Here is a 16067-nt window from a genome sequence, read left to right on the forward strand (position 1 = left end):
GGGTGGATGGGTGCAGAAGTCACATATACAGGTCCATTCTTTGTCGAATTTTACATGCTAAATATTTCTTAAGCTTCACTGTCTGAATCTGGACTTTCACTGAAGTGATGTGCATTCAGTTTTTTTCTTTTCCATACATTTCTTCCTCCTGTAGGTTTGGAGTGATCGGTAGGTACGTTTGCTCTGCACACTTTTTAATATGCCACACTTTCTTACATTATTGATACTTTCCATTTGCAAACCAGCACACTACAACCTCCCATCGGTAGTGACTTGAGCTATTATGAACATTCTTATGCAGTTTGATCTTTTGATCTTTTTGCAGCAGGGACCGGTTTCATATCAGCTCTGCCTTCAAACTGGGCTGGGCGGCTGCATGAACAACGATTGGCTGTTGTTCAGGGTTTGGGGTAAAAAAGTCGGATCATAGGTCCTCATAACTATTGCGACTGCGGCCCCTGCTGGCTGACTGATGGCGCCTGCACAGGGCTGAGGAATAATGCTGATAGGGGTGTGGCCCTCCGTACACAGTGCCCGTCGGTGTATGAACTCGACTCGTGCAGGTGAAAAATGCAGTCTGTACTGACTGTACATGCCGGAGGGGGGGTATGTCAGTTGAGAAGCATCCTCAGTCAGCAGTGAAGGGTCGAATTAGTATAGAGGACACATTCAGGGTAATTGGACACGACTAGACTGGGGGATAAAAATTTGGAGAAAATATATAATTTATATAAAAATATAAATAAATTTAAAAAAAGAAAGAGAAAGAAAAAGATAAATTAATTAACAACAATTAAATAAAAATAAATGCATACACACTTGAGTATAAAAATAAATAACAATTTCATTCATATAAAAAACACTTACAGAGCAATATTAACGAATTCAAGAAAACAAAAATATATATTGCAAAACTATTAACAAGATTTGAGTGACGAAACACGCCACAGTACCGCTCTTATAATATTCATGCTTGTTATAGTACTACAGCTCCCATGATGCTCTGCAGAAGATGCTGAACGCATGCGCACGTGATGTAATAAATTTTACCCGGGACAGTCAAAATACCGCTGAAGCAAAATCACGAACAGCATAAATATCTTATTTTAACACGGTAAGTTCAGATATTAAATATAGTTCGTTTTATGGTAGCCAGCTACTGTGTTGTATATTAAAGTATTCTACAGTTATAATATAAAAACGAACTTAAAAGCCAACTAACTCAATTTCTTGAGTTAAATACTTTGTTAGCATAGTGGCTATCACAATATTACCAGCTGAAAAGAATCACTTACCGTTCACGGTGTTCCATACAGTTTAAATTTAGCATCCAGCATCCAGTATTATATTAATTTTATTCAAGGTAAGTAAACTAACAAATAACACTGAAATCTTATTTGTTGCTCAAACAGAAAGTTTCTCTGTAATTAATGTAAAATGTAAGTGTAATGTAAAATACACACAGATGAGGTGTACGGAACACTGTGATCTTATTCTTAAAACTATTTATTGTTATAGTAAGTTCAGAATGTTTTATTTGGCTGAACTTTATTTTAGTTAAGCTCTGTTTTCCTTTGTTTGGAAACGGGTAATAAGTAAGAAGCCATTTTATTTGTTTTATTAATGTGGATATAATCAGTTTGAAACTTTTAACTGTAGTTTAACTGTACGGGGCACTGTTACTTGTTGGTTATATATTTAAGTTGCAGCACATCAGCATTTTTATTTACCTAAACTGTAGGGTAACTTATATGTACTTAGAAAAACATCTGTTCTAGGTACCTGACAGTAACCTTGACTACATGTCTTCATACCAAACAACCACATAGTTTAACACACAATCCTGGATCTTGGTGTTCCCTTCAAATACAGTAAAGGAAACGAATATTCAACTAGATTTGTTTGATATGAAAAACTTTCAGTGTAAAAATATTTACTTCAAATTTACATTTCATTTTTAGTTTGACTGTTTGATTTTGATTAGTGCTTAACACAAAGAAACATACTGTATTTTATTTTACTGGTGTTTGCATGTTCTCCCCGTGTCTGCGTGGGTTTCCTCTGGGAGCTCCGGTTTCCTCCCACAGTCCAAAGACATGCAAGTGAGGTGAATTGGAGATACAAAATTGACTGTGTTCAATATAACCTTGTGAACTGAAGAACCTTGTGTAACGAGTAACTACCGTGAATGTAACCAAAGTGTAGAACATGACATTAAAATCCCAATTGACAAACATTAGGAGCCAGATCTGGACTGCAGGCAGGCCAGTCAAGCACGTGAACTCTGTACCTACGAAGCCACACTGATGTAGTGCATGCAGGATGAGACCAGGCATCGTTTTATCAAAAATACCATAGACTTCCAGGAAATTTATGCCAACTGTACCTTCACACAAATGCAACTGCACAACAAATGAACCTTTAAAAATAAAGGATAATTACAAAGTGAATTTACAAGTGAACTCAAGTGTCACACAAAAAGGAAAAAAATGCACTGCAAAAGATGGAAGAAAAGAATTGCATGACAGTTTCTAGGAACACCACACCCATAGTGAAGTATGGAAGTGGGAGCATCATGACATGGGGTTTCTTCTATGCAAATAGTACTAGGGCATCACTGGTCAAACATGTATAGATCAATGACCCAGAAAACATTGGAGCAGAATTTAGTTTTTAGTCAAATAAGTTGCAGATATTTAAGCAAGTTGATCATCTCAAATAGCAGGCCAAAATATTTATTAATATTGCTACCATTTTGTTCCATCCCTTTTTATTTACTCATGTAGAAACCACAAACCCTTCTGTCCATGCTTTCCAACACCTAACCATTATACCGATCCAAAAAAATGCACTGCCTTACATTGAGTTTTTAATTCTGTTTTTGTGATTCTCACTCAGACATTATGCAGAGAACCACCCGTTTAAAACGTGAGCTGCAGATGCTCAGTACTGAGCCTCCACCTGGAGTGTCCTGCTGGCAACTGGAGGATAAAGTGGAAGAGCTTCAGGCCCGTTAGTATTTATTTATTTTCTGTATATATTATACAGTACAAAAGCCAAGAAACTTCAAAGTTGCACACCTAGCAGTTTCACAAAATCCTCTCTCTTACAGAAATTGTTGGAGGTGATGATACTCCATATCAAGGTGGGCTGTTCACACTGGAAATAAAGATTCCTGACAGGTAAAAATGTATATATGCATATAAGCTAGTCAGGTCCTACATGTTGTTACTGACTGTTTGAATTGTCACTGTTATTAACCCTTATTGTTTAAAGGTATCCATTTGAGCCTCCCAAAATGCGCTTCCTGACACCCATCTACCACCCAAATATTGATAACGCAGGCCGTATTTGTCTAGATGTCCTGAAGTTGCCACCCAAGGTAAAAAAAAAAGTAATGCCATTGGTTTTAAAATGTCTATGTTTCTATGTTTAATAAACACACAAAGCATGTCAGTGCATTGAAACAAAAGTACTTTATATCCAGACACATACAGTGGGGGAAATAAGTATTGAACACATTAACAAAGGCTTTTTCTGTGTATGAAAAGAAATGTCAGTGTGTTCAATACTTTTTCCCTGTGTCATTCCACTTTATTAAACATAACTTAATTTATGGATTTATTTGTTATGATTTCTTTGTATGTGTGAAATATTTGGGTTGTTACCGACATCCGGTGAAAATTTCATGTCAATAACCCCATCAGAAATATATTTCCTGAGAAAAATGTTAATGTGTTCAATACTTATTTCCCCCGCTGTACCAGTGCATACTCAACCAGCAATACTCTTGTGTAAATGTCTTATTTTCGATAGGGAGCATGGAGACCCTCTTTGAACATCTCCACAGTGTTAAGTTCAGTGCAGCTTCTTATGGCAGAACCAAACCCAGATGATCCTTTAATGGCAGATATTGTGAGTAATGCTGCTCAGTTTGTAATAGGATATATTTCCCTCTCAAGATATGCTTGGTGTATCTATACATAAGTGTATATATTTTTTGTATTTCTTTAGTCAGCTGAATTTAAATACAACAAAGCTGTTTACTTGGAGAAGGCACAAAAATGGACAGCAAAACATGCCACACAAAAGAACAACGTAAGACCATCCAGTAGTTGATTAGTTCTGTTCTGTTACTCACTGTTTATGCAAATACTTGAATAGTTTCTTTACTAGAGCACCATATCTGAAAATGGGTTGATTAAAATGTTTGGTTTCAGTTCGTTCTTTTACTTAAACAATTGTAAACACAGCTGCATAGGGACAAGACCTGCACTAATTGCATTTAAATATAAAGGAGTGATACTACAGTATTACTGTTGGCAGTGTAAGTAACCATGCTGATGTGATATTTGTATATGAATAAATATACTATCTGGTTTTCTTGTACAAAATCGGTGCTTGTACCTCTGTATCAGTGGTTGTTGAGGAATACTGTTTCCAAGCTGCTTTAAAACACACTTTTGTAGTAGTACATTAAGTAATATTGGGGGAAAGTCATATTCTAGTGGGTAGAACTTTGGGCTTATCAATTAAAGAGCTGTGAGTTCAAATTCTGGCGTTGGCATGCAGCTACTGTTGGGACCCTATACCTTTTTGGCTCCAGGGATGCCGTACAGTGGCTGACCCTGCGCTCTATCCCCAACTTCCAAACAACCTGGGATATGTGGAAAAAGAATTGCATTGCAGAGTGTATTAATATATGTTTATGAAATAATAATCCAGAGCAAATTGACTGCTTAAGTAGTTTTTTCTGCGCACAGAATAAGTATTATTATCTATTGGTAAATAAAACTGCCTAATTCCTAATGCATCTAATGTTGGTTGATTTATTAAATAGAAAGCATAAAGTTATGGTGAGTGTGAGCATAAAAGGTGCTTGAAGGATTTGCATTGTTTTGTCCTCAGCACGATGTATATTTTAAAATATTTAATGGTTAAACATTCTTCTCTTGTTTGTAGGGTAATGCGGAACAAGAACAGAAACTACCTGATAATAAAAGTAATAAAACTGCACCAAAGCGTGAGGCACTTTCAGCACAGGAAAATCTGGATCAGACCAAAAGGCCATGCATGTAGTTATAAACGGTCCCACTTTTTATTAGCTTGTTGTCATGTGAATGTGTATTGTTTTATGTTAATGTCAATATAATTAAAATTTTATTTTAAAATGATTTAATGACTATTTTACCCACCAGTATGTTTAAGGACAAATCAAAAGTTTTTCTAGTTTATCATTGTGTATGTCTGAGCAAAACATACAATACAGTCATGGCCATTTCAGAAAATGCAAATTTGTCATTCATTTGTAATTACAAATGCTTTTAGTTGTATTGGAACAACACAAAAGCTGAGGGGAAAAAAGTCAAAACTGTTGCTGGCAAAAAAGTCTTATCCGTTTGTACACACTAAGCATGGACAACCTCAATTCTACAAGTCCATCTTTAGAGAACTGTCCTGTGTCTTTTGTGGTCCATGTCATTAAGACATTTCAAGCCCATGGCACTGTAGCTTACCTCCCTGGATGGGGACGTAAGACATAAACTTTATGGAAGATTACAACAAAGAATTACTTCAATGGTGGATCAAGATCCCCAAACAAATCAACCTTCAAACAAATGTTTTGCATTTTCTCCCCTTTTTCTCCCTTTTTAGGGCGTCCAATTGCCCGATTGCATCGTGCTTCCCTTCCACCAATGCCGTTCCCTGCTCTGATTGAGGAGAAAGAAGCTAACCCACGCCCCCTCCGACACATGGGCAGCATGCCGTATGCATCTTATCACCTATACTTGTGCAGTGCAGCTCAGCGTTGTGTACGGAGAGACACACCAAGAGCACTTTTTTCTCATCTCTGTGCAGGCACCATCAATCAGCCAGCAGAGCTAATTGCACCAGTCATTGTATGAGAGAGACCCCATCTGGCTTAGTCCCGTACATCTGAACAACAGGCCAATCGTTGTTCATGTGGCCGCTCAGCCTTAGACGGCAGGCAGAGCCGAGATTCGATACGATGTATTCGAGATCCAGCTCTGGTTCCAGCGTGTGTTTTTACCGCTGCGCCACCTGAGCGGCCTCCTAACAAATTTAAACTGACCTGCACACATGGCACAAGTGTCAACCATCATTATCTGTTATACTGTACACTATAGTTGGAAAACAAGGAGGACCCCACTTCTGACGGACATAAAACGTCAGAATGGAGTTTGCTAGAACTTACTTGAGAAAGCACAATCTTTCTGGAAGAAAAATTTTATTTGGTAAAGCACATCATTGTACTATTTGAGGCTTAAAAAACAGTCCTTATAGCAGCAGGATGAAATAATTTTGAAGTGCAATGTAGGGCCCGATGCCAGAAAGATGGGTATCCATCAATGGTCATGGATTTTCCAGCAGTAATGACCCAAAGCCTGTTTCAAAAAGCACGGAAAAAGTTTTGCAGTGGCCAATAATGAGTCCAGCAATTTAACTCCTATTGAACACCTGAGGAGAGATCTAAAACAGCAGTTGGAAGAAAGCACTTTCAATCTGAGAGACCTGAAGCAGTTGGCAAAGGAAGAGGGCTCCACAATTCCAGTAGAGAGGTGTAAGAAACTCATTTGTGGTTACAGGAAGAGCTTGATTTCAGTTATTTCCAAAGGGTGTGTTACTTACATTTTCAGCATTTAGCAGACGCCTTTATCCCACGCGAGTTACGTTACAGTTACAGTCTACAGTCTGAGCAATTGAGGGTTAAGGGCCTTGCTCAAGGGCCCAACAGCAGTAACCTGGCAGTAGTGGGGCTTGAACCAGTGAGATTCTGATTACTAGTCCAGTACCTTAACCACTAGGCTACAGTTTGCCCAGCTAAATATTTGAGGGTGCCAATTCTAAAAGGGTGTCCACTCCATTTCTGAAAATCTGTGTGAAATTATATCAGATTTTCCTTTATTTCTTAGCTTTTTCGTATTGGTCCAATGTAAACAAAAGAAATAACCAAGTTGTCCACTGACAGCCACAAACAATTCCAAAGTTTCATTTTTGCCTTTAAAACCATGTTTCCAACCAATTTTTCAAAACATAACTGCTGGTATCTTTTTAACTTTCTCATAATTATTCTCAAAGCTTGCTGTGAAAGATTTTTAGCTCGATAAACCTTCCACTTGTGTGTGTAATTGTCGGAGAACTTTCACAAAGTTTGCTATTTGTTGCGTAAACCGGTGACAACATATCTTTTATAATGAGATCAAATGCAAATCTAAAATTAAGCCTTTGTTTGAAGTATTAATGTATCTTTATTGTAACATTTACATACACCGATCAGCCATAACATTAAAGCCACCTTGTTTTTACACTCACTGTCCATTTTATCAGCTCCACTTACCATATAGAAGCACTTTGTAGTTCTACAATTACTGACCGTAGTCCATCTATTTCTCTACATACCTATTTAGCCTTCTTTCACCCTGTTCTTCAATGGTCAGGACCACCACAGAAATTTAGGTGTTATTATTTAGGTGGTTAATTCTCAGCACTGCAGTGACACTGACATGGTGGTGGTGTGTTAGTGTGTGTTGTGCTGGTATGAGTGGATCAGACACAGCAGCGCTGCTGGAGTTTTTAAATACCATGTCCACTCACTGTCCAATCTGTTAGACACTCCGATCTAGTTGGTCCACCTTGTAGATGTAAAGTCAGAGACGATCGCTCATCTATTGCTGCTGTTTGAGTTGGTCATCTTCTAGACCTTCATCAGTGGTCACAGGATGCTGCCCATGGGGCTCTGTTGGCTGGATATTTTTGGTTGGTGGACTATTCTCAGTCTAGCAGCGCTGCTGTGTTTGATCCACTCACCTAAATAATACCTAGGAGAGTCCTGACCATTTAAGAACAGGGTGAAAGCAGGCTGAAAAGGTATGCAGAGAAACAGATGGACAGTCAGTACAGTCAGTAATTGTAGAACTACAAAATGCAAAGTGGAGCTGACAGTGAGTGTAGAAACAAGGAGGTGGTTTTAATGTTATGGCTGATCAGTGTATACAGCATATATACAGTGATAATATGTTACGTTTATGGATATAAATTGCCTAAAAGAAAATTACGTTTAAATCTGAAGTGCATTTATGCACTGTTAAAATATTAAACAACAAAAAAGTTTGTTTATTTTGTCTCTATATTCGATAATAACCCTGAGAAGTAAAGTCCTAGACGTTAGTAAATGAGCTTTTATTTTGGAGAATGGAAAAGGCGTATTCGGGCGGTTACGGTAAAAAAAATCTAGTTGGTTGAAAATTTCACAGTAAGTTTATAGCGAAGACGTGTTGTTTACATTCCAGCTGAAGTGAACATTATTTAGGTAAGAATTGAAGTCAGTTTTATTCGACACACGGTTTATATTAGATATAAGATACCGTAATACTCTAACGACCTCGCTATGTTGAGAATGGGTACTTGTCAGGTTTTAGCTAATAAGAAATGGGCCTCAAATTAGCATTTTAGCTAATGCTAGAACTATCTAATTCACGCTTATCAAAACTGAAGATTTACAAACATTTTAATAATGTTAATAATAGCGCTTGAATGTCTTAAATTCTTAAATAGCTAAGTTTTTAATATATGTATGTGTTATTAGCTATTTATTGCAACTGTTGCTTCGTCTGTAACTGCATATTTGTATAGCATCCGGTTTGGGATGTAGCCAGTGACCAAAACGGTAAGTTAGCTAAAAAAGCTTCGAGTCTTATATCGCAGGAAATTGGCTATGTCGGCTAACGCCTAGCTAACGAAAGCAACTGGTTTAACATTTTAACCTGTTATTAACCTAAGTTTATTTAATTAGATATGGCGCAAAGCAGTTCTTACAAACCATTGTGAATAATTTTTTTTTTTGTATTTATCGTATCTCAATTAACAAAATCCATCAAGCTAGCAAGATTGGCATCGCAAAACTAGCGTCCTGGCTAATTATGTGACATGCCAGTTATTTTAGCTGGAAGACTTTACTAGATTGCGTCTCTAGTTCCATTAATATTTAATACTACATAAAATTTAGTTAAAGTTCTTCCACTGTGTGTATTTTACTTTCGGTTTTGGTGTTACTCATAATGCAGCTTGTGTTTTAGTAGATATAAGTAGTTTACTTATTAAACCCTTAGAAATATGTTTATAAGTTTTGTGGCATTTTCGTCTGATGTATAAGAATTGAAACTAAAACTATAATTTTCATATTTAAGGGTGTACTTGGTTATTTATAGTAATTGTAAAATATTTTTAAATATAATGGAAGTCTGCTATAAAATAAATTCCATTATTTAATAACCCATATGTACCCCTCAACATTACTGGTGCAAGATTCTTAAACACCCATCTTACATCTAACTGCTTTTGAATTTTGCATTGGTCATTTTCCTCTTTGCCCTGAAGAATCTGATGTCCATTATGTCCAAAAACAATGGACTTATCAGGTCACACCACACATTTCCACTTTGTGTCAGTCTAGCTGCATTTTTGTATATTGCTGATATACTCTGATCAGCCATAACATTAAAACCGCCTCCTTGTTTCTACACTCACTGTCCATTTTATCAGCTCCACTTACTATATAAAAGCACTTTGTAGTTGTACAATTATTGACTGTAGGTTATCTATTTCTCTACATACCTTTTTAGCCTGCTTTCACCCTGTTCTTCAATGGTCAGGACCACCACAGAGCAGGTATGTTAGGTGGTGGATCATTCTCAGCACTGCAGTGACACTGACATGGTGGTGGTGTGTTAGTGTGTGTTGTGCTGGTATGAGTGGATCAGACACAGCAGCGCTGCTGGAGTTTTTAAATACCGTGTCCACTCACTGTCCACTCTATTAGACACTCCTACCTCGCTCATCTACTGCTGTTGTTTGAGTTGGTCATCTTCTAGACCTTCATCAGTGGTCACAGGACGCTGTTGGCTGGATATATTTTTGGTTGGTGGACTATTCTCAGTCCAGCAGTGACAGTGAGGCGTTTAAAAAAACTCCATCAGCATTGCTGTGTCTGATCCACTCATACCAGCACAACACACACTAACACACCACCACCATGTCCGTGTCACTGCAGTGCTGAGAATGATCCACCACCCAAATAATACCTGCTCTGTAGTGGTCCTGTGGTGGTCCTAACCATTAAAGAACAGCATGAAAGGGGGTAACAAAGCATGTAGAGAAACAGATGGACTACAGTCAGTAATTGTAAAACTACAAAGTGCTTCTATATGGTAAGTGGAGCTGATAAAAAAAACAGTGAGTGCAGAAACAAGGAGGTGGTTTAAATGTTATGGCTGATGAGTGTATAGTCTCCACTATAGGTATTAGAGTCTTAACTGGCATTTGCCCAGGTCCTTTCTGTGTGGAGTTTACATGTTCTCCCCGTGTCTGCGTGGGTTTCCTCTGGGAGCTCCGGATTCCTCCAACAGTCCAAAGACATGCAAGTGAGGCTTATTGGAGATACAAAATTGTCCATGACTGTGTTTGACATTAAACTTGTGAACTGACAAATCTTGTGTAAAGAGTAATTACTGTTTCTGTCATGAATGTTACCAAAGTGTGAAACATGGCATTAAAATCCTAATAAATAAATAAATAAATAACTAGCATTTGTAGATGCAGTGACAGACTGTGTGAACTAACAAGGGTTTTCTGAAGTATGTCCAAGTCTGTGTGGTTATATTCATTATATTGTTTTTTTTTTTCTGCCAGTTTTGATTAACACTAACTATTTCTCTGGATTATCAGCATCTATACTTAATATTATGGACTGAAGGTGGTAAAGTCTTTAAGGCTTTTACAACAGTACACTAAAAAATCTGGCAAATCTCTAACTCCCCTAGCTTATACCTTTAATTAATGCTCCTGTTAAACCCAGTCATGAACTGTGTTACCTGTTTACTGGTGAAAAAGGAATATTGTCAATACACATTTGTGTTTGTTCCATCATTACTGATGGAGTTGCCATATGATTTATTAATATTTGCCTTTTGCAAGCTGAGTTTTACTTGTGTCAATACTATATTATGTAATTAAACATCATTTTCCTCTCACTTATAGAAACCAGAGTGCATTTTAAAAGTGCAGCAATGCAGACGATTAAGTGTGTAGTGGTTGGAGATGGTGCTGTGGGTAAAACCTGCCTCTTGATTTCATATACCACAAATAAGTTTCCTTCAGAGTATGTACCAACAGTAAGTATATTTGTTTTCTTTTTTTGTCCTAAATGAATGAATGAATGATTCATTTCGGCTGCTCCTATTAGGGGTTAGTGTTTTTGCCGGATGCCCTTCTTGGTGCAACCCTTCTATTTATCTGGCCTTGGGACCAGCACTAAGGATGCACTAATATGTGTCCCTCTAATAGCTAGGTTCACGTGGGTGCCATGTGCCTTCTGTGCTGTTTTATTTTTATTTACGTTTCCTGAAAGACTACACTAGTAAAAAAGAATATCAGTGGTAAACTGTTTAGCTTTTAATTTAATTAATGGTTGATTTATTAATAGTTGAATTATATTGCATGATTTTGATAAAACCAGTCATTACAGTGCAGAATATCAAGTGTGACAATACTAAATATGTGATCATGACAATGCTTTAGTTCTATGCTTATGTTATGCCAACAGTAATGGCTACCAGCCTAATGTTTTGCTAATGCTGTCTACATAACAATGACTCACAGCTATTGTGTTACATTCTAAAAATGTTAAGATGTTATTAAACAATTTGCTGAGAGTTTAATGCCTGCTGGAATTAGATAGATGGAAGACATGGTGTTGTGAGTGGGGTCTTCAAATGCTGTGTAGGAACCCTGATTGGCAGATAGAGGCGCCAGTGCAAAGTGCATAGGTGAAAAAGGGTTCCGCTAAGGGCTGTGCGTGGGTCGGAGGAGGCGTGAGCAGAAATATACCCACCTCAACTGCAATCAGGGATCCCCCAGCAGCGGAAGACAAATTGACTACACTAAATTGGGAGAAAATGGGAGAATATATATTGTAATAATTGTAATGTCATTTTTATTCGTAGGTTTTTGATAACTATGCTGTAACTGTAATGATTGGAGGTGAACCATACACTCTTGGATTGTTTGATACTGCAGGTATGTTGTTGTCCTGTTGTGTAAAGAAGGTTTAACTTCACAAGTTTTTGTATAACGTCCTGTCTGATCATGTCGTGTGCAATAAATGATGCATTAAATTCTCTGGGAAAAACAGTAGAATGACAATTTGATCTAAACAAAATTTAGGTTAGACAGCTTTTTGCTAATCGTGTTGTTGGGTGATGACAGGCTGTACACATTTAAATAATGTGCATGTCGTCTGGCCAGTTCCTATGATTCACGTACTTGTGTGTGGCTGATTGACAAACCACATATACAGATACTAGTACTGTTATACAACATTTCAAGAGCTTTAATTAGCTACAACTTTTGTAAAAACATGGTATGGGTAAGAAAAAAGGAAAAATATTAAAACTTATTTTGCAATCTTGAATTATATTGCATGATTTTGATAAAACCAGTCATTACAGTGCAGAATATTATATTGCATATTTAGTATTATTTTAGTATTGTTAAGGTCGGTGCCAACTGGGTTGGTACTACTTTGTTCCGAGTTGTGTTTTCAGTCACACAGAAAAGGGCTCTGATGCTTCACTGATGAGTCCTGAAGGTAGATTGCCTATCGCATGAAGAGCTCAAAGTACAGAGAGGGGGGGTTAAGAACTGCTTTCTGGCATCTGGGGGCTGGTCTGTTTGTTCTAGTTGTAAGGACAAACCATTGTTTTGAATTTGACCCGGGCAGCTACGGGAAGTCAGTGGAGGAAACAGCAGTGGGGTGATGTGGGAGTACTTGGGCTGATTGAAAACCTGGTATGCAGCTGCATTTTGAGTCTTGACCCTCCAGGAAATTGATGCAGTATTTCCATCAATTCAATTTGGCATTTAGCAGACGCTTTTATCCAAAGCGATTTACAATTGTGACTGAACACTGTTTTTAAGCAATTGAGGGTTAAGGGCCTTGCCCAGGGGCCCAACAGTAGAAACTTGCAGGTGGTCGGGTTTGAACCGGCAGCCTTCGGATTACCGATCCAGTAACTCAACCACAGAGCTATCACCACCAAATGCCACTGTAAATGTACAACCACAGAAGGTAGTAACGTGTAAACTGTCATTTACAAATATTTAATGGAGACCAGCACAGCAACGACAAATTTAATGTTTCACCTCATCAGTTTTATAGTTTTTTTTATGTTTATTTATGCTGCAACCAAATTGGATGCCTGCAACACATCAACAACACTCAGAAATGCAGCCAAATGTATTGAGCTTCAGCTCACCTGAGATGGACTGCCCCAGAATATAAAGACAAGATAAAATAAGCAGACAGAAACATAATACCTGTCTTGCCACATAGTACCGGTCCGTGGGTCATTTATTACCGGGGCGCACAGAAACAATAAATAATTAGAGATCGCTACATCAGCATTGAAACACACTAGTGTTTATCATCTCATATCACCCCCAGGTGGAAGCGGTGTCTCGTTGCAGCGAAAAAAGCTCTTTTGTGAATACAGTGTCAACTCATTTGCAATGACCAAGTTGTTCTCTACAGTAATAAACAAAAACACTGCCTGATATTAGTTTAAATAACTAGTGTATTACATACTGTTAAAGGCAGATTCAGATTTGTCTACAAAAAACATTAAGTGTAACTGTAACCCTAAATCTGAATGTGTTCTGTGTTTCTAGGTCAGGAGGACTATGATCGGTTGCGACCACTGAGCTACCCCCAAACCGACGTCTTCTTAGTGTGTTTTTCTGTAGTTTCACCATCATCATTTGAAAATGTCAAAGAGAAGGTACGGTTTTGTTCTGCCGACTAGCCAATGCCCCCTTTAACAGATGAAGTTTTCTTCAGCCAGCGGCATCACTATAAAATTGAAGCCAGATCTTACAAGCAGTGGGCTAGTGTGATAAACTGCCACCCCATCTTACACTAGAGCCACCATACTTTATTCAAAGTGAACATCTGCATGACATGTAAATTGTGTTGTGGCCTAGCAGTTAAGGTACTGGACTAGTAATCAAAAGGTCACTGGTTCAGGCCCAACCACTGCCAGGTTGCCACTGTTGGGCCCTTGAGCACGGCCCTTAACCCTTTATTGCTTAGAAGATACACTGTCACAGTACTGTAAGTCAGTGAATAAAAGTGTCTGCTAAATGCTGAAAATGTAAATGTTGATCATACGGTGGTGTGAACACACCTAACCCTAGTTTATACATGCTTTTTTTTCCTCATTTGCACACAGTGGGTCCCTGAAATCACTCATCACTGCCCAAAGACTCCGTTCCTGTTGGTTGGAACTCAAATTGACCTTCGTGACGACCCCTCAACCATTGAAAAACTCGCCAAAAACAAACAGAAGCCCATTATGCCAGAGACAGCCGAGAAACTCGCCAGGGATCTAAAAGCAGTGAAATATGTGGAATGTTCAGCTTTAACACAGGTGAGTGTGATTTAAAAGGTCGGGCTAAAGTTTAATTGGATGAATGGTTGGATTAAATGTCTGTCATAAAATATATACATTTTCTACTAAATGTTAATACATGCATGTTTATTTGAAAGATTAGACTAAAACGTACAATTAACCATCTAATATCACATTATGAAAACTATTTGACAGTGTTTACTGTTGACTTATTTTGTGCAAGAACCACTCTACAAATACACAATTACACATTTTTGCCCGACATAGTTGAGATATTTTAAAACAGTAAATTGCAAGTCCTTTCAACTCAAAATATAAAATATATGATGGGAACAAAAAGCTGTATAATTTTTTATAATGGGATAAAGTTCAAAGTCAGTTCAGCCTCAGTACTCTGCTTGTCTAGATATAGACAATATCAAGTGACAGTACTGACAGTTTATTCACACACAGTTTTATACATGTGAGAATGTGAGAAGATGAAAAAACAGCAAAAAATTAAATGGGTTCAAGACAATTGTCTCATTGGTGGTAGAACTGGGCGATATGACAAAAAAAAATCATATCTCGATATGCTTTTGAGAAGTAGCGATGTACGATACGATATAATGTAAACTTATACAGTACAGTGGCAGGCCACTGCCATTTGACTTCAAATAAATGAGAGTCCTGAAGTTAAATATTTGATAATGCTTTGCTGTCATTGCAAAATGAAAGTGCATGGTAAACAGCAGCACCGCGACCCAGATCAACCACACAGCAGCATAAAATCATAATCATAAAAAAGCATCGCTGCTTACCTGAGTTTCTCTTCTTCAAATTGAGATCAAATCTATATCCGTGTGTTGTTCCATTAGAAACAACTTATATCTCTACAACCAATAACGAGAGTTTGCCAGCTCATCTTAATGGCACATTGAAGAAATAATAATAATAAAAAAAAAAAACATTTTCTGCCATGCCCCCCTTTGGAAGATGAAACATTTTCATGCCCCCCACCCCCCAAACGCTGACAAAAAATAACTTCAAAGATCATGAATGTTCCGTTCACCTTTATTTCAGTAATTTCTAAACATATGACTCACTACCTCCCTTCTTTATTTATTTGTTTTATTTACAGAAAGGACTGAAGAACGTTTTTGATGAGGCTATACTCGCTGCACTGGAGCCTCCAGAGCCAAAGAAGAAGCGTAAATGTGTTCTTTTATGAGTTCAGCCTTTCCTTAGGTCCTTTCAGGCATAAACAATATCATCTATTACTATTTTCCATAAAAAGTAAGAATTCATTTTATCAAGAAAAGGACTAAATACCGCAATCTATGTTTTCCTTTTTTTATTTTCATTATTGCCTTAATTGCCGTCTGATTAAAGAAAAAGAAAAACAATAGAATAAGTTAGTAGCAAGCTTTTGCTTTGCAGTTTTTTATGATTAGTGCTGTTCTTACATCAGCATTCTTACAGCTAAAATTATTCATGGTTAATGTTATACCAAGTTCATCTTTAAAACCATTGGAATAGATAACTAAATTAAGACTATTTGATAATCGCTTGTGTTTCTGGAAAGGCAATAGTAATTATAGT

General features: G+C 37.5%; 3 protein-coding genes across 4 annotated transcripts in view; 2 read left to right on the forward strand and 1 right to left on the reverse strand.

The window, feature by feature from the left end:
* dnmt3bb.3 (DNA (cytosine-5-)-methyltransferase beta, duplicate b.3) overlaps positions 1–16067 on the reverse strand; it is a 52315-nt gene that overhangs the window by 15442 nt on the left and 20806 nt on the right. The gene's annotated exons all lie outside the window — the stretch shown is intronic.
* ube2t (ubiquitin-conjugating enzyme E2T (putative)) lies at positions 1038–5174 on the forward strand. 2 transcript variants are annotated; one of them, XM_063015261.1, is made up of 7 exons: positions 1038–1114; positions 2899–3012; positions 3113–3182; positions 3277–3382; positions 3817–3915; positions 4015–4098; positions 4963–5174. In XM_063015261.1, the coding sequence occupies exons 2-7, from the start codon at positions 2904–2906 to the stop codon at positions 5077–5079; spliced, it is 585 nt and encodes a 194-aa protein (XP_062871331.1). In that variant the 5' UTR covers positions 1038–1114; positions 2899–2903; the 3' UTR covers positions 5080–5174. The 2 variants fall into 2 exon arrangements, with proteins under 2 accessions (XP_062871331.1, XP_062871332.1); XM_063015262.1 differs by lacking the exon at positions 1038–1114 and adding an exon at positions 1345–1363.
* Positions 8268–15895, forward strand: LOC134333322 (cell division control protein 42 homolog). The gene is made up of 6 exons (XM_063015267.1): positions 8268–8332; positions 11059–11192; positions 12024–12096; positions 13747–13856; positions 14307–14504; positions 15607–15895. Exons 2-6 carry the CDS (start codon positions 11088–11090, stop codon positions 15694–15696), a joined length of 576 nt encoding a protein of 191 aa, XP_062871337.1. The 5' UTR covers positions 8268–8332; positions 11059–11087; the 3' UTR covers positions 15697–15895.

The sequence above is a fragment of the Trichomycterus rosablanca genome, chromosome 19 (assembly GCF_030014385.1).
Source record: "Trichomycterus rosablanca isolate fTriRos1 chromosome 19, fTriRos1.hap1, whole genome shotgun sequence".
Lineage (NCBI taxonomy): Eukaryota > Metazoa > Chordata > Actinopteri > Siluriformes > Trichomycteridae > Trichomycterus > Trichomycterus rosablanca.

What these genes read in the sequence shown, in the direction of transcription:
- ube2t (XM_063015261.1), top strand. Translation starts at nt 2,904, where the DNA reads ATGCAGAGAACCACCCGTTTAAAACGTGAGCTGCAGATGCTCAGTACT. An exon ending in GAAATAAAGATTCCTGACAG is followed by an intron (nt 3,183 to 3,276) that starts GTAAAAATGTAT and finishes TATTGTTTAAAG; the next exon opens with GTATCCATTTGAGCCTCCCA. An exon ending in ATCCTTTAATGGCAGATATT is followed by an intron (nt 3,916 to 4,014) that starts GTGAGTAATGCT and finishes GTATTTCTTTAG; the next exon opens with TCAGCTGAATTTAAATACAA.
- LOC134333322 (XM_063015267.1), top strand. Translation starts at nt 11,088, where the DNA reads ATGCAGACGATTAAGTGTGTAGTGGTTGGAGATGGTGCTGTGGGTAAA. An exon ending in CTTCAGAGTATGTACCAACA is followed by an intron (nt 11,193 to 12,023) that starts GTAAGTATATTT and finishes TTTTATTCGTAG; the next exon opens with GTTTTTGATAACTATGCTGT. An exon ending in TGGATTGTTTGATACTGCAG is followed by an intron (nt 12,097 to 13,746) that starts GTATGTTGTTGT and finishes CTGTGTTTCTAG; the next exon opens with GTCAGGAGGACTATGATCGG.